The 24,127-nt window shown below is 35.0% G+C and overlaps 1 protein-coding gene across 1 annotated transcript in view; it reads left to right on the top strand.

Moving 5' to 3' along the window:
- SRRM4 (serine/arginine repetitive matrix 4) overlaps positions 1 to 24,127 on the top strand; it is a 125,128-nt gene that overhangs the window by 78,205 nt on the left and 22,796 nt on the right. Inside the window, exons 3-8 of the mRNA XM_063454174.1 lie at positions 2,099 to 2,182; positions 3,092 to 3,163; positions 4,591 to 4,617; positions 5,618 to 5,668; positions 11,245 to 11,337; positions 13,946 to 14,093. Of these exons, the coding sequence (XP_063310244.1) occupies positions 2,099 to 2,182; positions 3,092 to 3,163; positions 4,591 to 4,617; positions 5,618 to 5,668; positions 11,245 to 11,337; positions 13,946 to 14,093 (475 nt within the window). The remainder of the gene's footprint in view (positions 1 to 2,098; positions 2,183 to 3,091; positions 3,164 to 4,590; positions 4,618 to 5,617; positions 5,669 to 11,244; positions 11,338 to 13,945; positions 14,094 to 24,127) is intronic.

Here is a 24,127-nt window from a genome sequence, read left to right as displayed (position 1 = left end):
GAGGACCAATGTTCACTCTGGATATATGAGGGTCTGAGGGTGCAATTTAATTTGTTTTCTGCTGATGACAAAGATATATAGATAGGGGACTAGCATCTCTAGCACTTGTGAGAAAGCTCTTTAACCAATTAAATGCCATTGCACGCACACACATGCATATTGCACTGAAGAAATGAAATCACATACTAAGAATATGAATATGCTTGTAGATGGCATAAAATAAATTAGATCTAGTTCTCATACAATTTTAACCATTGAGGTACCAGACTGTATCTTCCTGTCTGTTCCAATGACAGATTGTGAATTTGATACCATTGTGCCTTCAACCAATTGTACACTGCTAATTCTATCCAAAAACAGAAAGACAAATCAAAGTTATACATTTAAATTAAACAAACAAATATTTTAGGCAGGTTTGCGTGCTGTAAACCACAGTACACACATTCATCCAGGATATGTCTCACATAGGTTTCTTCAGCTCACGCCACGATGAAGACAATAAATACAGATTCATAGTGTTGCTTTTGAAAGAAACACTATTATTGCAAAAAAAAGATACCAAACAGGGAAAGGAAAGTGCCATAGATCCTTTTAATCTCTAGGCTGTGATGTTGTCTTGCAGAGCAAGTGACAGAATCAATGTGTATAAATCCTGTCTGTCTCTGCGCTAGTGTCCCAGTGCGTTAGGGGATACAAAAATGAATCTCTGTAATTACAACATGGATAGTAAAGTCCCATTTACATTTGAGCTGTCTGGTCATAACAAACAGTGTTTGTTTTTTTGTCAGCCAAAGAAAAGTAATGACATTTTGCTGAGCAAAAATAGTTAACCAATTTAATATATCAATGGTTAATAAAATAAATTACAAACAAAATAAATTGCAGGTGACATTAAATTATTTTCTTATAATGAAATTCCTTTTTATTGCATAATATTGCTAAACATATTCAGATAAACAATGATAAGAAATAATATATATATATATATATATATATATATATATATATATATATATATATTTCTGTTCTTAAAAAGACTGCTTTTAATTTCTTGACATTGAATTGTGAAAACCCCAACTACAAAACATTTGACAGTCACTACTATATGCACTACATTCTGTCTATTGGTTTTGAAAAAAAATCTACCTTTGGTTTACGGAGTTTGTTCCTAAGGTAATGTTACAATAATATGACACTATCTAGCCTTTACTTAATTTCTAGCACTTGCATACAATAACAATTAGAAAAAGAAATAGGCTGAGCTCAGGCAGAGCTCTGCAGAGATAAAAACAAAAATTGCCCAAAAATTACATAATCCACCAATTTAAAATCATGGAAACAGTCAAAGTCAGTGGTAATATTTGCAAATTTTAATTAGTAGGTTTTTTTTGTTTAATATAAAAATAAAACTTTTAACTGGATGATTGTGTTGAACAAGTCTCTTCTGGACAGTAAAAAAGACAGTAGAAAAGACAGTAAAAAAGAAAAAAAAAGAATGGTCAATATATGTTATATGTTATAGTCATATATTTAATTAGCTTTGCTGTTGGTTATTTACTGTCTCTCAAGAGGCTGTCCAATAGGGGGTAAAATCTTTGTGTAGGTTTTTTTTTTTTTTTTTTTTAATTTCTTGCCAAAATAACATTTGCACAGTTGACATGGAGGACTGGAGGATTGGAAACCATTAATTGAGTGATGTTGTTTCCTTACGGCAGAGCTATTTCATTGTTTTATATGTGCAACGATACCAAACGGGCCTCAAAGGGAAGTTCTCTGATTTGGATGTCAGCAAGTTTTTTCCCAAATGGTCTACATGCACGTTGAAAATACCTAACATTTAAACTTCACTGTTCAAGAATAAACATGACATCAGAAAAGAGGGCTGACTTTAACAATTTTTATTTTAAAGTAGTTTAGCTTTATGTACATTTTAAGCTATGAAAATGAAATGTAAAAAAAATCTGCTTTTTCATAACAAATTTAACTACTGGGGTTTTTTAATGCAAAAATCTACTTGAACTATTCTTTCATTTTTTTTCTACACTTAACACTTGTGCAGTATTAACCAGTCCATTTTTTCTTGATGGTTTGACAACAGCCCTGCAGGAGCAGAACGCAGCTCTTCCCCACCACAGAAATCCAAAAAGAAGAAGAAAAAATCAGAACGCAAGAAAAGAAAAAGGTGATTAACGACAGATATATGTACAGCTGACTTAAATCGTAAAAGTACATATTTAGTAAGGAAAAACTGGAGAAATTCTGAGACAAAGTGCTGGAATTGGATCATTCACTCTAGAAGTCAATACAACATTGTTAATTGTTGTTCCAAATGTAGCAGCTAGTCCATCATTAAGTTTTTCCTTTACAAAGATTTGCAAGCTGAGGGCAAATATATATAATATATATGGTGAAATACTGTAATTTGAACTTAATAAAATATGTTTGACCCATAATCTGCTTCTTAAAAAAAGGAATGTTTTTAAAATTAGACATTTTTTTTTATGAGACTGCCAAGAACAGGCAAAAGCTTAATAGCTCTCCCATGTCTCATACGAGTTTAGCTCACTTGTCCCTCACCAGTTTGCTTTTCGTGTAAAAATACAGATTTGTCTACCTTTCAGTCAGTTCATTAATGGGGAGGGGGGGGGGGGGGATTAGTTAAAAAATATTTGCTTTTTAATAGTTTATTTTTTCTATCATGAAATATATATATAACCTATTTTATTAAACTGGTACTGCTTATGGCATCCTGTTCTACATATTATTCTACGTTTTCTTCTAAATTAATCCTGCAGAACACCATTATTCAACCAGAAATATTAAATTACCATAGAAAGCATTGTCACCCAACAGTTTAACCCCCTGCTATCTCCCACAGCTAATGACAGATAACTGCACTGCAACAATATATTATTTGTTTAATATCAGGCAAATATTATCTCTGATAGAACCAAGTGAACACATTAGTGTTAGCAGTCTTTTGGTGTAAATAATTTATCTGTTCTATATGTATGCAATCATACTCACATGCAAGAAATATTGGGCTAATATTGTGAGTAGATAATAATTGAATATCTTATCTTTATACCAGGTCTCGGTCTTATAGCCCTTCCCCAGTAAAAAAGAAAAAGAAGAAGAGTTCAAAGAAGCGGAAGAGAAACAGGTGGGTCAAGGAATTAACTCCAATGGGTGAACAAAAGGCCTCTAGTTTTCATTTATACATCTCAGGTGTGGGCAGTAGTGCTGGTGATACTTTTTGCGAACCTATGGGTAGAACTCTTATCTCAGTTATGAAGTTGACGGAGGTCCAAAGTTGAGGCTGGCAAACTGTTGTCTAGAATTCATATGAGCTATAATGCTACATAGACGGAATGAAAAAAAGTGGACCTCACTGCTTCCTTGTGGTGGTTATGAAAGATCTTAAAGAACAACTGTCACTTCTAAACAATTTTTAGTAAAATAATCCTTTCACCAAGTATTGAAAGGAAACAGATTATTTGTTAAATGAAGTGAATGTTAAAAAAAATGAGAAACTCATCCCTACCATTAGTATATGACAGAATTATATATAGACTGTAAGCTCCTTTGAGCAGGATCCTCTTAAACCTATCGTTCCTGTACGTTTTCTTGTAATTGTCCTATTTATAGTTAAATCCCCTCCCCCCCCCTTCTTATAATTTTGTAAAGCACTATGGAATCACTTGGCACTATATAAATGGCAATAACAATAAAAATAATAATAATCATTCAGCCATAAACACACACAGTGGGTCAGGCAGTGTTTGAAAAACAACAGTCAATATAGTTTTCATGACTTTATTCCCTGCACCATACAGGGAAGGCTAATCCTGTTATTTACTGGTTTTTAAGGTAACAATGTTTTTTTCTCATTTTTATTTACATATACTTAAAAAAATCTATTTCCTTTCAAATCTTGATGAAAGGATTATTGTATTAATAAATAATTTTGAGTTGACAGTTGTCCTTGAAAGCATTAAAAAGCCATGCCCATGTGTTAGCAAAGATGAGCTTACTAAATGAAAAAACAAAAGTTAACACAAGTGGTATCAACATTGTTTTTGATGTTGTGGCCCATATAAAGAGCATTGTAATCAAACTCTTATTCTAAAGTATTACGACAGTCCATTTAAGGTTTTCTTAGGATCTGTGGCTCATATCCAGCACATGGCTCACCATCAGAAAGGAGACGTAAGACTATGCTTAGATGAGCAACTTGTGCAGAACCACAAAGGGCAGGGTCAACCAGATCTCTTCTACAACATAAGTGTCTAAACTTGAGCACTATCTCATATTGAATTATATTTTGCAGAACCATACACCAAAATTAACAAATTTTGATGTGCATTTTGGTTAGGTTTGAATGCAAAATCATGTTCAGTATTGTGTAATTAGGAGCACACTATTATTATTATTATTATTATTATCATGATATGAAATTATTGTATTCATATTTTACACTTTTAATGTTAATTTATTTATCTGATCAACATTGAGGCAATTTTAATATGTATGTGTATTAGATATTATGTAAGTAATAAACAATCTATTTTTTTCTCCGGATTTCTTTAGGTCTTCCCCCAAGAAAAAAAGACACAGGTACGAGAAATTATTTACTTATTTATTTTATTTATTTATAAAATATTTTACCAGGAAAGATACATCGAGATTTCTCTCGTTTTCAAGTATGTCCTGGGTCCACAAATCATTGCATTGTTACAGTTAGTGTACAACAAAATACAAAAACAATATTAATACACAATAAATGAAAAATGTAACATAGAACAGGTGAGAAATATATAATCAGCCATGACAGGTGCATTCTGTTTTGAGGTATGTAGAGAGGGATCTCTTAAAGGACTTTAAGCTTAGGGAAGATTTTAAATTGTGCGGGAGGTCGTTCCACAATTGCAGTGCTCTGTAGGAGAAGGAGGATCGAGCTGCTTTCTTTTTGTATTGAGGTAGACTAAGTAAAGTGTTGGTACTGGATCGGAGGTTATAGGAAGTGGGAACAGCCGGGGAAAGCATTGATATTAACTATTTGTTTTTATATTACTCTATGAAAATGAACATATCATTGTATAATAATGCATTTTAACGTTACATGTAGAAAAGTCTTGACTGCGGCCATAACTATAAGTCAGGACTAATGTGATATCTATAAGCCTGTAGAGTTCTAATATAAGCAGTAAAAAGCAGCACAGATTCATATCATTTATAAATAAAATATATTATATATATAGTGAATAGATTGTAAGAATGATGCATAGATGGATAGAGGGATGGATGGATCAATGTATGGATCGATGGATGGATGAATCCTTCTTAGATGACCTTGCTTTATTGAAATGTAATCTCTCACTATAGGGTTATATTTTCTCCTTCCATTCAAGATTACATTCTATTATCATTTCTATAAATTAGCTATCACAACATAAATATCCATATAATTGCTGTTAAGCTATCGTAAGCTCCATAAGCTATCATAAGTAGAACAAGTTTTTCTGCGTAGAATTTATCACAAGGCACTGCAGGTTCATTAAATATGGAGCATATCGATGTTCACATGCTTCCATTAATAAGATGCTCCTCTCTCTAGCTCGTCCAGTCCAAAAAGTAAAAGGAAGCAAGACAAAAAGCACAGAAAGCAGTAAGTATTTGCCTTTTTGTATTTAAGATGATTAGTTGCACAGTGGAGCAAAGCCAGCTTTCATTGATATAATTAATGTTTAATGACCGGCAGGAGCAGATGAGGACTGGGTCAACAAAGTCACAAAGGCACCTTCTAAATTTTTAATGAAGCACACAGAATAAAATCATATACTGACGTTATTTTCTGAATAATTTCTGTTAGATATGGCTCTCAAAGGTTTTTTTTTTTTTTGGTTTTTTTTTTTGCAAGCTGTGCCTAAATGTATGGCCAAAATGTTCTCCCTCTTTCCTCTGTTTTTGAAAAAAAAAATCATATATATATACACCTTGTTATTACCAAAACAAATGTGCACATTGAACTTATTTACTTTAACTAATGTTATTTAAGTAAAGTTTATATGTTAATTTTCTCTGGGTGCACAACCTAATATTATATGCTGTGCACACCTATGTACAATTGTGACTTTTAAAGAATAGATTACAGCATTGGTCCTAAAAATAATATTTATTTTGGTGCAAATAAATACAACAGTAGGTAGTGGGATAATGTGATATCCAACCCCCTTCACCCAATGCACAGATAATCAGATAGAAAGATGTATGTCCAAACATAGGTAGCTAAATGCACTCATTAGGATTAAATGGGGGATGCACATATAGCCCAACTAGACATTTTAAGTATTTGAAGATCATTAAAAATGTTATCACACTGAAAATATATTTAGCATGTTATGGTTTCTGAATTGTCATTAGTCAAAATGGCTCTCATCTCATATTTACTTATCCATATAATATTGCAATCTCAATAATAGCTATTCGTGGGATTAATCTAGAAATCACATGGAAAGATTGATTGTGAAATATTATTCCTCCTTTAATTCATACATATATGTTGCTTTTATTTTTAGGCAAATGTTTTATATTCTGTTAATAATTTTTTATTTTTGTTTTTTTTTCTGGGCAGACAAACTTGCAATAACCTTGTAACCAACAGGGTGTTAGCTCAAAATGTTAAGCTAATTCTATATATAGACATTAATTGATAGTATAGCAAAGTGTTCTGTGTTATCAGGCGCTTAACATAAATTGTAACAAGTGCTCTAATGTTACAGCTGCTCCCACACAAAAAACAGGAACTCTCCAATCCTGTCGTGATTCAATGTGAAGTTATACACTAATTTACATACACAGTATGAAATAGTGAAAGTGTGTAGCGCTCAATTTTACAAACTTACTCCACTTGAAATCCTTCAGAGTATGAAGGGTTCACAATCTATTTAAAAAATAGAGAAAAATATAGTGCACTCTGTGCAGAACGTCGTGATTATACACCACACGATAAAAGACACACTCACGTGGTTTAGAGCCTATTGAGGATTGGCTCTAATCACTTCCGCCTTGTGTCCTTTAGGTGACACACACCTTTCACTCCAGGTAGAATTTATTCCTCAAAAGAGAGAGAGAGAAACAGGGAAAACTCGCCCTGGTGTTGAAATCTTCAATACAATATGACAGCAAATTAAGCACCTAGGTGAAGATTGCTTCTCACCTGAGAGAGAGCCTGTGACCTGGCTCAAAGTAAATCAGCATATGAGTCCTTTTAGGGATGACTCCTTTCCTCTTTAGTAGGATGGAAAATGCACCAAATATGTAAATTAGTGTATAACTTCACTATATATATAGACATGTCTGCTAACAGAATTTAAAAACATTATCTTATTTAATATTGTAAAATATGGTTAAGCGCATTAACAGTGGTGCAGATGATTTTTTTTTTTAGGCATGATGTAGGCTCTGTAACTGCTTTATCTCATTCAAGATGTTATAGAATATAGAATTCCCTGACACCATGCTTTTATTCAGAGTTAAACAGTGTTTAATGTTTTAACGCCATATAAGAGTCCATGGCAGCTTATCCCTTCTGTGCTTCTTGGGGTAATGAGCCATTTGCCTGAGCAGCAATGGATGGCTGTTATTGGCTGAGAGTGTCAGCCGGCTGCTTTCAGCCTATCAAACAGTCCATTACTGGTATGAATTGGTATGGGTAGAAGGAAGTCAGTTATCTTTGCTTTGAAAGGAAGCACAGCGTCAGGAAACTTTATGCACTGTGACCAATTAAATGAGATGAAATGGTTATAGTGCCTACAGTGTCACTTTAAGTCAATAGTTCTCAAATCAGTCCTTTACATGATATAAGGACTCTTTTCCACATGTTACTCTGTAGATTTAAAAACAACTGTATTTCTCAACCTATTGGAGGCATATAATTAATATGAAACAGTTTGAGAATTTGAGATTTGCCGGTTGTATTTCAGTTATATATTCCCAATTTGTGGGAGTCAATGCTATAGAACACTCTGCACTAGATATCTCTCAGTTGGAATACTCGGTAGCTTAGAACATAAACAGGTTCATTAAAAGTATTTCGCAGAGCAGGTAACAGATTCTGGGAGAAATTGAGGTGTGCGCATTCACAATGACAATAAATTGTTGATTTATGCACCCTTTTATGCAGTCTGTGAAATGGAAATATGATAGGAGTCGCAGACAGGTTACTTACATTGCGTATTTCAATTCTAACCCTTTTTTATTTAAAATAACTGTTTGAAATAAAGAAAAACAGCATTATCTTCTCAGTTCCACCAGATAGTAATAATATTCTCATTGTGCATTACCGCTTCCGCTGCTATTCTATCATGTAGATCAGATATTGGAAGCGAATGCCTGCTGGTTTTCTGTACTGCTCTGATTGCAAAGCATATTGGGATGACAAGAACTACAGGGGACTTCCTTTCTATCGTCTCAAGAGAAGCCGTTATTATTATTGCTGTCAGTAATAACATTAGGAGTTGCTGACTTACCAGTAGGAGCCCTATTCTCAGGAACTTTCAATTTGGTGGTTCTGCTATAAGATGGGAAGTAGTCGTAGCACCACACAGCACCGGTGCGAGTTCTGGGTGTAAAGTGATAGGGCTTGATTGGAGACACTTGTAGGGCGGCTAAGCTCACATTCTACTGTAATTTCTTTCTTGTTGTGCAGAAATGTCAGATGTAGTGAACGTGTTAATGAAATGTCTTAGTTGTTCACTCAATGACTCAGAATGACCTTTAGCCACATAGATTAATGCACAAATAAGAGTTCTTCTTTTACTTTCACCATTAAGATAATTTTGCTGTAATGTGATCATTATATAAATCTGCCCATTGGGAAAATGTTTAACGAGTCAATAATTAGAATGATAAAAGTAATTAGAACTATTCTTGTGGGTTTATCCACTAAAACTTTTTGAGTTTTGAATTAGCATTCAGCTTGCATATGGCCAGGAGGAAATGCTTATCTTGAAGATAAATGTTATTCACTAACAGCAAATCATTCATACTGCCCAGGTTGGTTCACATGGGTTATAGCTAGACAAATATGTGAATTTCAACACACAAATAGCAAGTCAACTATTTACTAAGTACTCTTTTGTATTCAAGTCTTGAAGCTGAGGCAAGTTGGTTGATCCTATGAGGTATTTCGGTTTGCATGCTCCTGATATCACAACATAGCATGTATATATTCACTGTTGGCATTGAGTCTGTTTAACAAATACAAAAATATACATTTCTCTTACCACCCTCAACACTAGACACACAGTTCTATCTGGGGGAGCAAGGCAAGAATCTTCAGGACTCTTGCTAGCCTTGGAGAAATATGCCCTACCAAGCCACAAAATAATACATTTGTCTTCCTACTATCTCCTTCTAACAGTCCGATATGTATTGGGGAACATTGTAAAGGTAAAAAAAATAATAATAACAATATTCTAACATTGGGTAAATAAATATTACACCTTGTAAATATGTGATGTCCACATAGTTTGTATGGTTTTACATTAGTTATAACTTTTTTTTTCTGGTTAGCACAGCTAGATTACATCAGCTAGTAAATATTACATTGGTATATCTTTGCTCTTGGAGATTGACCTTTATATGTTAAAATAAAAAGGCTTTGGATGGAATTTTTATCTCAACCTTTTTATGGAAAGTGTTTTAATATTATTGTGTTAATATATTAAATAGATCATGATAGCACACTTGCCCTTTAAAAGTTTAAATAGGCCTTGAAAACATTGAATAGGTCACTGCATCACCGTAAACTGCACAGAATTGACTTACCTGGAATGAAAAGTAGCATCAGGCTTCATGTAATTAGTTGACTTAAAGGGACACTATAGTCACCAAAACAACTTTAACTTAATGAAGCAGTTTTGGTATATAGATCATGCCCCTGCAGTCTCACTGCTCAATTCTCGACCTTCTGATAATTACTGAAGAATAAGTATGAATAGTATAAATATAAATAAATGTATATATTTATATGCATCCCAAACTATCCAGAAAGCTAATGAATAGAATAGAGCATTCACTGAATTGTCTATAGATTATATTCAAGGTTATATTCATGAAATATTACTTCACATGCAATATAAATTTTAAAAAGTATGGCAAAAATAGATTATTATATCTGAAAATGTCTGCAGTCTAAAAGGAGCCAAAGTTAAATCATAGAAGAAAACTTTAACAAGAGGTTTATCCAGTAAACTGTGAATTTTGGTCTACTCCAAACAAAATTTGCAAGTTTAGTTCAAAGAAGTGAAGTGGAAATATGTCTGTTGGAGAACATTGTTCAACTCAACTATCTTGACCAAGTCAAATGATTTTTAATGTATGCACAAATTATTTGATCCATCCAGGATATACCTATGGAGTCTTATTTAATGAAGACGACTCCACATGTAAATCTCAGATTATTTAATTCATTTAAACCAGCTGAAATTAAACAATCTCTAATCTTTTGTTCATTGCATCCTCATAGCTTAAAAACAATAGTAAAATGGAAAAAGAATGGCATCTATTAAAATGGAGAGCACATGTGGCTACATAGCACGTATCCATAAAATATCAATAAAAGCCATAGCCATGAGAACATTCCACTTACATAAAGTAGCCCAGAGAACAATGGCTGCTTTCCTGTTACAGACATGACCTTTGGGCCTATGTGAAATTGAAATTAATAAAGTCACAAGAATTGTATGGGAAATGTTGACGAACATGGCAGTACTGCGAGATAATGACTCCTTGCCCTCTACAGCAACTCACCTCTAAATGGCAAGAACATTGCTCTAACAAATCAGCTAGCTTCACGTTTTCAAGCTTGTCTTGTTGGGCTCTCATGCAGAACTAACTGATTTATTTAAGGTTATTTACTTTTGGGCATTCGGTCTAGGTTCTTTGGGTGGGTGGGTGTGTGGGTGGGAAGCAGATACTGCTATTTCCTATCTTTGACAATATTAACAGATTTTATCTGTTGTCACAAATAAGAAATAAGAAGTGTCAGAGCTGGTAGTTTCTTTCAAATTTTTAATAGGTAACTATCTTACACAAGCTGTGTACATCTACCCAAACACAAATGTATTATTCTATTTTTTAAAAATATGTGTTATTAATTGTGCATTTCCTTTGACATGTATTACCCAACAATAGTTACTAAATTAATAATAATTTTTTCTTGTTTCTCATATCCCAAAGCTCACATGGCAGGCAACGAAAATCCCATCACCATCATCACCATCGTTCTCGTTCAGCAAGTTCCGAGTCTAGGTCCTCAAGCTGTGAAAACCGGTAATTCTAATGAACATTTTACATCATACAGTATCTCACAAAATTGAGTACACCCCTCACATTTTTGTAAATATTTTATTATATATTTTCATGTAACAACACTGAAGAAATGACACTCTGCTACAATGTAAAGTAGTAAGTGTACAGCATGTATAACAGTGTAAATTTGCTGTCCCCTCAAAATAACTCAACAAACAGCCATTAATGTCTAAACTGTTGGCAACAAAAGTGAGTACACCCCTATGTGGAAATGTCAAAATTGAGCCCAATTAGCCATTTTCCCTCCCCGGTATCATGTGATTCGTTAGTGTTACAAGATCTCAGGTGTGAATGGGGAGCAGGTATGTTAAATTTGGTGTTATCGCTCTCACACTCTCTCATGCTGGTCACTGGAAGTTCAACATGGCACCTAATGGCAAAGAACACTCTGAGGATCAATAAAAAAAAATTGTTGCTCTACATAAAGATAGCCTAGGCTATAAGAATATTGCCAAGACCCTGAAACTGAACTGCAGCACGGTGGGCAAGACCATACAGTGGTTTCACAGGACAGGTTCTGCTCAGAACAGGCCTCACCATGGTTGATCAAAGAAGTTGAGTGCACGTGCTCAGCGTCGTATCCAGAGGTTGTCTTTGGGAATTAGATGTATGAGTGCTGACAGCATTGCTGCAGAGGTTGAAGGGGTGGGGGGGTCAGCCTGTCAGTGCTAAGACTATATGCTGCACACTGCATCAAATTGGTCTGTATGGCTGATGTCTTCTTGAGATGATGTACAAGAAAACCCACAAACAATTTGCTAAAGACATGCAGACTAAGGACATGGATTACTGGAACCATGTCCTGTGGTCCGATGAGACCAAGATAAACGTATTTAGTTCAGATGGTGTCAAGCGTGTGTGGCGGCAACCAGGTGAGGAGTACAAAGACAAGTGTGTTTTGCCTACAGTCAAGCATGGTGGTGGGAGTGTCATGGTCTGGGCCTGCTGCCGGCACTTGGGAGCTACAGCTCATTGAGGGAACCTTGAATGCCAACATGTACTGTGACATACTGAAGCAGAGGCAGTATTCCAACATGATATCGATCCCAAACACACCTAAAAAGCAAACAACTGCCTTGCTAAAGAAGATGAAGATGAAGGTGATGGACTTATTGAGGTTTATTGAGCATCTGTGGGGCATCCTCAAATGGAAGTTTATTGAGCATCTGTGGGGCATCCTCAAATGGAAGGTGGGAGAGCGCAATGTTTCTAACATCCACCAGCTCTGTGATGACCTTCATGGAGGAGTGGAAGCGGACTCCAGTGGCAACCTGTGAAGCTCTGGTGAACTCCATGTCCATGAGGGTTAATGCAGTGCAGGAAAAAATGGTGTCCACACAAAATATTGACACTTTGGGACCAATTTGGTAATTTCCAGTTAGGGATGTACTCACTTTTGTTGCTAACGGTTTAGACATTAATGGCTGTGTGTTGAGTTATTTTGAGGGTACAGCAAATTTACACTGTTATACATGCTGTACACTTACTACTTTACATTGTAGCAGAGTGTAATTTCTTCAGTGTTGTCACATGAAAAGATATAATAAAACATTTACAAAAATATAGGGGATGGGTGTACTTACTTTTGTGAGATACTGTATATATATATATATATATATATTTATGAATTATCTACTGATTTAAATACGAGCTGTCTTTATTATAGATTACACAATTATAACTACAATTATTTATATAGGGCCAACATATTCTGCAGCACTCTTATGTTGGGGAAGTGGAGATAGGGTGATCCAGATTCAAGTAATGTCTTTGTTGTGAAATGCATAATAGAACAAAACACCAGCACTTTTGACATTTCAGTTTTTCTGTTATTTTGTTGCTCCAAAAGAGTGAGTAACTTTTTGATCAACATCTAAAGGCTTGCAAAAGCCTGGACGTCTTTTGAAATGTTTTTAACCCTTTCTATGCAAAAAAAGAGCACAAAGGCTAAAAGGCATGAGTGCTGGTGCTTTGTTGCATTTTTTATTATATTTTATGGTACCTTTAAAGCAAATTTTTCAAGCATCTTAAATGGCCGGCATTATGGATAACCATAAGCATTCAGCACTAATATAACTAAGGTACATTTACTTCTTGGTTTGATTTGTATGTTGTGTTGATGTGTATTAATTTTTATGATATGTTTTATAATAGACTTCCATCTTACTGCCTTGGAACTCATTATACACAGACATTTAAATTGACTAAAGCTAATGCTCTCCTTTTTCTTAGGCTTTGTGCTAGTTATTTAAAAAAAGTTTAACAACAATAAAATCAGTGGCTTCTTTAGAAATACGAGTGAATTTCAGACTTGCAGTGATTTTTCTGATGGTCTAAGAACATTACATTGAAGTGCTTTAGCAATTCATTTCTTATTTTGGTACAGAGACATGAATTCAATTCTTGCTAAATATTCTGTGCATCTTTGCATTAATATATTAAGCTATAATAGTGCCAGTCAAACTATAATTAGACAAAACCGTAAACATTTTATATTCAACATTTTTAAAGACTAGGGTGTTCGGAATTATTTTCATTGTTTTGAGTATTTTTTTTTCTAACACAAAAGGTTAAGGGACCAGTCCAAAGAAGAGAGGCACCGATCAAAACGAAAGGGACACAAATGCAGAGATTCTAGGTCTGTAAATAAGAAGCAGAGAGAAAGCAAACTTCAGTGCTCTATCCTGCCTGCACCGAACGGCTGCTCTACCAAGATAGTAAGTAATTCTTCATTCTGAAATCACGCAGCTCCTGCCCACCAGGAATATTGCATCAGGATGACCTCTGATTATTATTTACATTTAGTGCTGGACGGATCTGGAAAACATAATCTTGCTAGTTGGTGAAAGCCCAGTTTCAGTATTTTTAAATATATAGCATATGATGAGAATTACCTTATTTTGTATTTTGTCCAAGGGCATCATCTGTTCTCTGTGAAAATCATATAAAACATTAGCATCAGTAGATGCATTTTTTGTAGGTTTTGTGTTATAAGAGTAGCTAACGGACTGCAAGTGAGCTGGAAGTAATAGAGACTGCATGGCGTATGATCAAGGTTGCATCCCACGCCTTTTTAGAGCTTCAGAGAGTACTGGTTCTTAAATGGATACTCTAAGCTCCAAAACAACTTTTGCTTAATGAAGCAGTATTGCAGCATAGATCATGTACCTGCAATTGCTCAATTCTGTGCAATGTAGGAATCAAATTAATTTTATTTCTGTCTGTTCTGCCCTAGACATACTTCACCTGGCTATGATTCAAAAAGACAACATGAAAAAAAGGTTTCATTTTAAATCAGCTCTTACAGCACAGTGTGTTTACTTTAGAAGTTGGTATCTTTTGCTTCGATAATTGAACTTTAATTTAGAATTTACTCTCTTACACTTTGATAATAGCCTACCAGAGCATGCAGGGTCTCTGTGTGATTAACCACGCTGCACTAAAGGAAGCTTAAATATTAGATATCTCTTTAGAGGAAGTATGTAGGGAGGCTGTGTAAGTCATAGTAAATCATGGGAGCTGTGACTAGGTCTTTGACTCCTAAATGGCAGAGAATTTATCAGTGAGACCGAACAAGCATGCCCTATACACTAAAATCACTTTATTAAGCTAATGTTGTTTTTTTGTGCATAGAGTGTTCATTTAACCAGTATGGCCAGAGCATCAATAATCATAAGATGACTTTACATGGCTATCTAAGTCCCAGGTGTAAGACAGGGGCCCCAAAACAATGGATTTTCCTGGCCTCAGCCACCAACTCAGTGAGAGGAATGAGGGGAGAACCTAAACTAGTAATATGCCTAGGGGCCTGTGACATCTTAATCCTTCTTTGAGTAGTTTAAGGGTGACACAAGGGTTGCAGAAATAGTGCTAGATACATGGATATTTTTCCTAAATTGGCAATGGTCCATAGATGTTCAATTGTGAAGATTGTTCACCTTTGATTACTTCAGGTGTACTTTGTCACTATATCTCCCATAATGTTCTTACAGTCATAATTCTTTAAAGCATAGGTAGAGATGTAGTCCACAACACCTGGAGTGCCAAGGTGTCCTTCCCTTGGTCTATATATTTTGTTTTACCTGCAAAACTACCTAATCCTAGTCCAATATATTTTATGCTACAATTGTTGTATTTTAGCCATTTGTAGTACAAGTCTGCGTTAACTGAGCTAGACAGATTATTTCAGGGTAATTTAAATGTGTAAAAAGTATTTTTAAAGCTCCATGTTTCTGGGTCATTGAATTTTCCCCTCAGGCTCGAACTTGTCAGCCTGCTCCTTGTAAGATGTGTACACCGTCTTCGGTGAAAGAAATAATGAAATAATTTAATGTGTAAGAGAGAATGTCATTAAATCTAGCCATAGAGAATCATATTTGAAGGCTACATAGATTTGTATTAGTTTGAATTTTTCAAAAACATACTGCAAAAAAATCTAATTGTCTCACAATGCAAAATGAAACGATTGCCAAAGCACCTGAGTTAAATAAATTGCGTGGATATACAAAACAAAAACAAATAGTTAATCTGCATAGTGATTACCAAGGGATGCTCAATGGGTGCTGGTTAGTTATAGTTATAGAATTCCAAATTAGAATGTTGGAACCAATGGAAGATATGAATAAATAATCTAATTCATGTAAATACACTGGTTCAGATGATATCAGCCAACTATGAATACAACAAGCAGTAAATTTAACTTTTCTAGTGACTGTACTATCTTCCTTTCAGCTGATACTCTAATATAGTTTGTCTTTTAATATTACCTAATGCAGATTGGTGGAAAGAAAGAGGTGGTGATTAATTAGATTAAATCAAGTAACACATTAACATAAGAAAGGTCAAGAGTGAAAGAGCTATATTTGGAACACATAGGATAATTATACAGAGAAATTATTTGTGACCGGGTGGATCATCAATCACTTGGCCATCGTTCCTGTTGATGTGTACTTCCCAGTCTTAGATATTTAACCCCACACGTGTTTGTGCTATACCTATTCATGCCCCTCCTAAGCGTCTACTCATATTGTTTTCCCCTTTTAATGTTCTAAAGTAATATTTCTGATTAAAGTAACACTCTGAAGCTCTAAATCACTCCTGTTTGCTGATGTGTTTCAAGGGTTAACAGCTGTTCCCTATTTCTTACTTTAGAAAAGCTCAGATTTCAAGAGAAATCCCACTTTTTTTCTAATACTTCTAGAGATAGTGCTTGCTCAATGTAGTTGTAAGGCTTCTCATAGAGAGAAACACTGGCTTCTCTGTGATGACAATTGTGAGAACAGCACCATGCCTCCCAAGTCTTCCCTGTGAAAAGCATTGGATTGACCGGTGATCATCTCCTAGGAGCAGAGCGGAAATAGATGGTCTGGCTTCTGGATTAGCTCGCCTATTTATTTCACAGGGAACAGGGGGCACAGAAATTCAAATCCAGTACAAAACACTATAAAAGTATTTCTTGTTAACACTAAAGTGTTCCCTTAATGAATCATCAAACACCGCATTGCAAGAAGCCTGAAAATGATGTCACTGTGCCCTATCACAACTTGTTCAGCAAAATAAAACATCTTACATTTGAGGGCAGTGAAAAGACACCATTTAATGCAGGTGCAATTGATGCACTGCTAGCCTTAGATACCCTATGAAAATGTTCTGTACATACAAACAAAAATACAGCACTGTATGAATTGCATTCATTCTTCTTTTACCAGCTTTATTATCCTTTTACAGCTAAACATTCCATATATAGTGTACCCAATCTATTATCTTTATTATACTATTTTGAAGATTTAGCATGCCTTTAACCTCAACCCCGTTCATGTTATACCAGTTTGTATTTTAACAAACTCTCAAATACTTTAATAATGTAAAAAGAATTGAACCTGTATAATGGATATTTATACACTGGTCAATAGTAGTATTTCTGTTTGCAGACTGTCTGGTACAAAGGACAGAGCTTATAACAATGATTGACAGGGAGCAAATATGGAGGTACCCAGTTGCAAAACACATGAAGTGAGGATTTCTACATGTGATCTTATTTTTTACGCTTTACAAATACATATTTGTTAGCTAGGGGTATTAAATAAACATAATATAAAAAAACAAAAACAAAAAAAAACTGGTAAATAACTGTTCCTGCTTCCATTTGAAAGGACAGAATACAGTTGTCTCCGAGAACTTTGCAATGTATCACACCATGCTTAGATTCTCTAAGCTGTGTAACTGGAAAACATTAGACACTTAATTCATCATCTGATATTTTAACCAGTATTACAATTATTATTAACATTTAAACTTTTCAAGTAAGATCACTTATTAAAAGGTAATCGACCCTATGATCCCTATCATGTTATTCACATATTAATTACCATAGAGAAAGGGTAGGCAATCTTCAGCACTCCAGATTATGTGGACTACATCTCCCATGATGCCCTTATAGCTATAATGCTGGCAAAGTATCAGGGGAGATATAGTCCACAATATCTGGAGTGTTGAAGGTTGCCTACCTCTGCCATCGAGTATTACAGATTTATTCAACACAGAGAGGAACTGCCGAGCTGTTGGACTACAACTCCCATAGATTTGCACTCAAACCTGCTTGATTAAATCTCTGTGGATGGCTGTAAATATGGCAATATTGTCTATGTGACTGATCAGAACGCAGATGTATTCCCCTCCAATGCCAAGAGAGATTTGAAAGCGGTTACGGGTTATTTCAGAGATAAAAATAAATGATACTTTAAATCCCAGTGTAGGTTATCAATTTCCTTTTCCCTGATTAAATGAATTGCAGTCTGCTTCTGTAAAAGAATTCCCCTGAGGGTAAATTTAGTTAGATGAATTACCAAGTGGCTTTCATTAGGTTTATTTCATTAAACACTATGTAACCATCAATGTCTTACATTGTGCCCATTAAACCTCTTTAATGTTCAATGTTTAGAGGGAGGCAGATTTTATGTACTTACTCTAACCTCCCTACTGGGGTTTGAAACACACAGACAGAGTTCTTAACTGAGACTTATATGCATTCTCTATGCTTTTCTTATCTCCCAAGTTCAATGTCATAGCTCCCCAGGACAGACGGAAATTACCATTTACTTGTATTAAAAACGCAGTATTAGGGAAAAGAATTCTAAGCATTGAACCAGGGTTCTAATAAAGCGTTTAATCTCATTTACCACAGCATGCTGGAGCAGCACATCACCAGCAGGCAGCCCGTACCCAGAAGAATACATTGTTAGAACAATGTTTAGACTGCAAAGGGGAAAAGTTTACCAATAAATAAGATTATGGATTTGGTGTACGTATGCCCTTCAAGAATATCTGAAACACAGTCAATCAAAGCCTGGTTAAACATCACTGAAGATACTGTACAACAACACAGGGGGAGCCACATACATGTTGAGGAGAATGTGTAGTAACATGTACGTTGGCATCCTTTACAAATGCATTGTAAACTGAAGTAAAAGTTAATGGTGGAGATTTAGCTAAACGCTTTTTTTAAAAAATGGAGCAAGTACTAAAACAAGGGCAATCACCATGGGAACCATGGGGAACCATCAGACACATTATGGGAGATTTATTAATTAGTTGTGTTCTGAAAAATTGTGAATATACAAAAAATTATATAGCAACCAGAAGGCACATTCTATGGGCAACTTCTCTCCTTTTACATATTTGCCCCAATTTTCAGAACATAAAACTTTGAGCTAATCTTTATTGACTCATCCTCTTTTACATATGAACTCCTCCAGTGTGTCTGTGTGTCAATCATCTGTGGATCCAGTCATCAATACACTGATGAAAATATGGAAACATGTCATCACCCTGTAGTTTCAGTGTCCATTTACTAAGACATTTATTTAAAGCGGTACTGTCACCAGTCTTGGGACGTTGCTCAATTCGTAAAAGCCCCCAATGGTGACATCGCCACCGGGAGCCCTGTGGCCGTGGGGGTGGGGGGCAGGTAAAGGTGAGATTTACTGAACCTGTCCCTCGCGAGCACCGCCATCTTCCTCGATCTGCTCATTGAGGTATTGAGATCAGCATTGAAGTCTATGGAGGATACTGCGAGACCGCGGGATCCCCCATAAACACAGATAATTCCCTGCAGCTGTCACTGGTGACGGCGGTTGAGATTAACACTTAGACTGTGCCCTGAGTCTAAGAAAAAGTCTTAGATCTTTGAGTTCAGCTCATTAAAAATGGGGGCAAAAACAAAAGTGATGCATTTATAATTTTGTTCAGTCAGTGTATATATAATTTTTATTCCTTAACAACCCAACAAAACTGTCTCCATTGTGCTCATCATGACAGTGGATTAAAATATTCTTCTTGACACAAGAAGTGTCAAATAGTGTTAATATGGTGCTAAAATGATTTAATTTCTATGCATTTTCCAAAGATGTTCAATGTAAGCTTCACATTCCCTGGTTAGATTGGTTTTGTAAGTGTGAGCCAAATAGCACAATGATGTAAAATATATGCATAGTTACGTGTAGATAGTGCTGCTATCGAAATCAAACTGCTGATGTGAAGAATTAATTAGACACATTAAGGGATGTTTAACATGCAGACCTAGTCTTCAATTTATACCAACACAATGCATCCTGGGAATTGTTAAATCAGCTTGTTTAGAAAAGTACATGAAATCTCAAGCCTGTTATCCTGTGTGTTTTAGATTATAATAATAATAATAGTCATAATAATAAAAATTAAACAAGAAGGAAAAAATTAGCTTCCCCGTATTTACAAGCAAATTTTGGGTTCTTGATGTTATTATTGTATTGATTAGTAATTTAATAATATTAAATTATTAATCAAGACATCTGAGTTAAGCCACCAAAGCTTAATGCATTATCATGTCGTTTCTGACATCTATTGTATCATATTATAACAGTTTATTCTTGAAAGTTAGAATACTTGAAATCATCAGTGAATAGTAGACTCAACCAAACCATTTCTCACAAAAAAATAAAAATTTTTAGGATGCCCAAATTTCGCTCATATTTTGGTACACTCTGCAGAAATGTGGTACTGGATAACTGGTTCAGCGAAAAGGCAGTGTTTACATTGGTGTCTAGTAATGACTCTAGTGGCAGTTACTCAGACGGCCACTAGAGGTGCTACCTAGTCCTGTGCTGCACACTCAGCAATTCCACGCTCTGCATGGAGATTCTAAATGTTCCCCATAGAGATGTATTCATTTAATGCATCTCTATGAGGAGATGTTGATGGGCGCATCACAGTGTTATGCAGCACATCCGCAACAGCCTCCCAGTGCTTTACTATGGGAAAGCATTGGATTGGCTGAGATCATCAAGAGTAATGATCTCGGCTATGGAGGAGTGGCCTCCAAAGGAGTAAAATTACCTTTTTGCTGAGATTCAAAGGGGGCTGGACATCTAAACATCTGCTTCAGGACTATGGTATCAGAACTATATGTTTGTTTTGCTGACACTATAGTGTTCCTTTAATTATGCAAATTGGAGACCCAATTTACATGCAAACTGCATGCAAATTTACATGCAAAATAAAAAAGTTTAACTCTATAAAATAAATTAATGCAAACTTAAGCACAAATATTAGTCAATTAACAGACCATCATATCACTGTCTATAATACCTGTCTGTACGCTGTTATACTAAGGTGATCACATGATCTATTTTTAGCAGGAAAATATATCTGAACATCAGATATGATTGTGATTTACCTTAATGATAATGAATGAGTATTAACAATATATGAATGTAAAAAATAATCGCATAGTTTAACGATGCCTGTTATATAAAAATATTCATTAATTTACTGGTGAAGAATAACATGTTATTGTAAACTGGCCAGTTCTCTTTTAACCTAATGCATAGACTTGGAACAATAGAATTGAGAACTAGGTATGCCCTTTAATCACAAATGCAGCTCACTTTTAGAATGACTAGAGTGGTTTAATGCAAGCTTGCGTAGAAAAAAATGTTGTAGTGTATTTTTTTTATAGATTTTTGTGTGTGTGGTAGATTTGTTTTGCAGAGCCATCCAGCACTAAGTAAATAATACATCTTCAAAGACTCTAAAGTGTTAACTTCAAAATTACAGTCGGATTACGGGATACAGTCTTTCATTATCTGTTGTGAATCTTTGTAGCACTAACAATCTGGTGCTTCTATCTTGTTGTCCATTTGCTGACTGGGCAGCATAATTATTTACAAAACTGTTATTGCTATTCACTAGTTCAGGTTTGGTCAACCTTTGTCCTTTATCAATAATATATATATTATAAATGTCATACTTTATTTATATTGCACCATTACATTTCCTCGGGGCTATTACAAAGGAGAACAATAAATAATGAAGAGTATATATTTGCTGGCAAAAAGTAGATCCCTGCTTGAAAGAGCTAAAACCGTCATTGCTAGAATGTCTCTATATTGCAGGGGATGTAGTATATAAATATAGTGGAGGACTCCAGATAGCACAAACCTCCATTTAATGCCATTATATTTTGGTAGAGGGATCCAGTAGCAGTTATTGTAACAGCCACGGCTGAATATTTCTGTAGAAATAAAAAGCATTGTATAGTATTACAGGTAAAAGTGATGCTGATTGTACCAAAAATATATATTATGTTGTAATATAATAAACACATTTCAATTTCAAAGAGGAAATCCCAACCAGTTAATGCCAGGATATATCTGCATAAAAACTTGTATGAACAGATGGCTTTGTAAAGACTGATCTATTTTTAATTACCTGCGTTTAGAAAACTTCTTGCATAATATTCCCTTTGCACCTGGGTGATCTAACCACAATTCCTGACATTGCGGAGCTTCTTAAACAATGAATGCATCCATGGTACAAATAAAAATCCAACTTTAAAAAAAATATATTTAAAATAATATATATTGTTATTATACTGCTAATAATATTAATACTACTAACAATGCAGTGTTGTAGTAAAGCTGATAGAATTGTTTTTTGTCTTATATGAGCGATTAGACCAGGTCTAGGCAAATTTTAACACTCCAGATGTTGGGGACTGCATTTCCCCTGATGCTCTGCAATCATTATGGCTCTAACAGCATTATGGGGCATGTGGTCCATAACATCTGAAGCGAAAAAGGTTACCTATCCCTGGATTAGACAAATAATAATGATAATACTTTCAATTTACTTTCTCAAATCTGCCATTTAAATATGTGTTTGATCAACCTCTGTTTTGTCCCAGTTAGCATTGATGTTTACTGCCTTAAAGAAGGCCAGGAATTTGTATTTGTTTGTAGGAAAGTATATTTTTTTAAATCAAAATCTGATAACATGATGTTTATTAATTTAACTTTCTTCAAGTTATTATTGTGAAAGCTTTGGGGCAGATTTACCTGTAGTGATATAATGGGTAACTCTTTCTGGTTGTAAAGTTAATGTTTCCCCCACTGTGTAACTTGATTGATGCCTGAGATTAGCCAATAGCCATGGCTAGATTGTGAAACACAAGAGGAGGGCTAATGCCTTGGTAACCAATTAACTTTCTAGCTGAGCCTTCAGAAAGATTTGCCATCAGATAACCATGTATTTCTTGATCATAGATGTAGCTTTAAACAAGAGCTATAACCGCTATAACCAGATGGCAATAAAAAATAAAAAAATAACAACTTTCACTAATTTGTAAAAAAAAAAAAAAATATGACAAATCCACCACAAATCATCTGTAGTGTTACTGCTGTAACATTCTAATTTAACTATATCGCAGTCTTGCAGGAAATAAATCATAGTTTACGTCAGAGCCAATAAGTCATATATATCATACTAGAAATGAACATATGTATGAGCAAGTTATAAAAAGATCAAAGTTAGTTTGTGATGTAAAAAGAAGCAAATCCAGCCTGTGGCATTTCAGCTGTAGTTAGGGAAGAATAGGAATTGGATTCTAGTAAGGAGCACAAATAAAATCTTCTCCGGTAACTGAATATCAATTTTACCCGTAAGATTTTATTGATACATTGAAAATCAATTAGCAGAGTTACATTTATTTCAAAGGGAACATTCCATTCAGTATACATTTATCTCAGGAATTGTAGGTTTGAGCTGATCTGATGGTGATAGGAGTTGTATTATAACAGCAGCATGCCCAACTACTAATAAAATATCCAGTGCACGCGTTAGGTGTCAGCTATGACAGCAACTGTTTGGGTGGCAGGGAAGATCAGGCTTCAGCTGCAGAGCTCTGTGTTATACAACTATACATACTCCAGTCATGCAGGAGAAAGCAGTCTTTGATCAGGGAGAGTGATTGTTTGTTTTTTATGACCTGTAATATGTAATGATGGAATTATGTTACCTTTTTCTTACACCTTACCTACTAAAGGAGGAGTCCCCGTTTGGTAAGTCCATGATTACTGACAGATGTTAGGGGTTTTATTAGAGCCAGGCACCTGCTAAATCTGGACATACAGGGGAAATAAAAATAAAACACCAAAGCATTCAATTTCTAAGGACGTGAAACTAAACAATATCTGTATACTTTATATTTCTCGTTTTTTTGGTTTTGCCTTTTTTTCCCCCCTTCCTCACTAATGGGGACTTTGCTTTGCCTATCTGTTGTTACTTTCCTCTTTTATTTAACCTCTGCCTGTTTTTATTTTCTTATTTGCATCATTTTTTTGAGCCATCACAATCGTGCATTTCCCATAAGGGTCAGTAAACTATGTTGAAAAACCAAATAGATGAGATTTCTTATCCTTTTTTTTCAACGAATGGG

This window comes from Pelobates fuscus, chromosome 5 (genome assembly GCF_036172605.1).
Source record: "Pelobates fuscus isolate aPelFus1 chromosome 5, aPelFus1.pri, whole genome shotgun sequence".
Lineage (NCBI taxonomy): Eukaryota > Metazoa > Chordata > Amphibia > Anura > Pelobatidae > Pelobates > Pelobates fuscus.
This window is presented reverse-complemented; position numbering and strand designations above follow the sequence as displayed.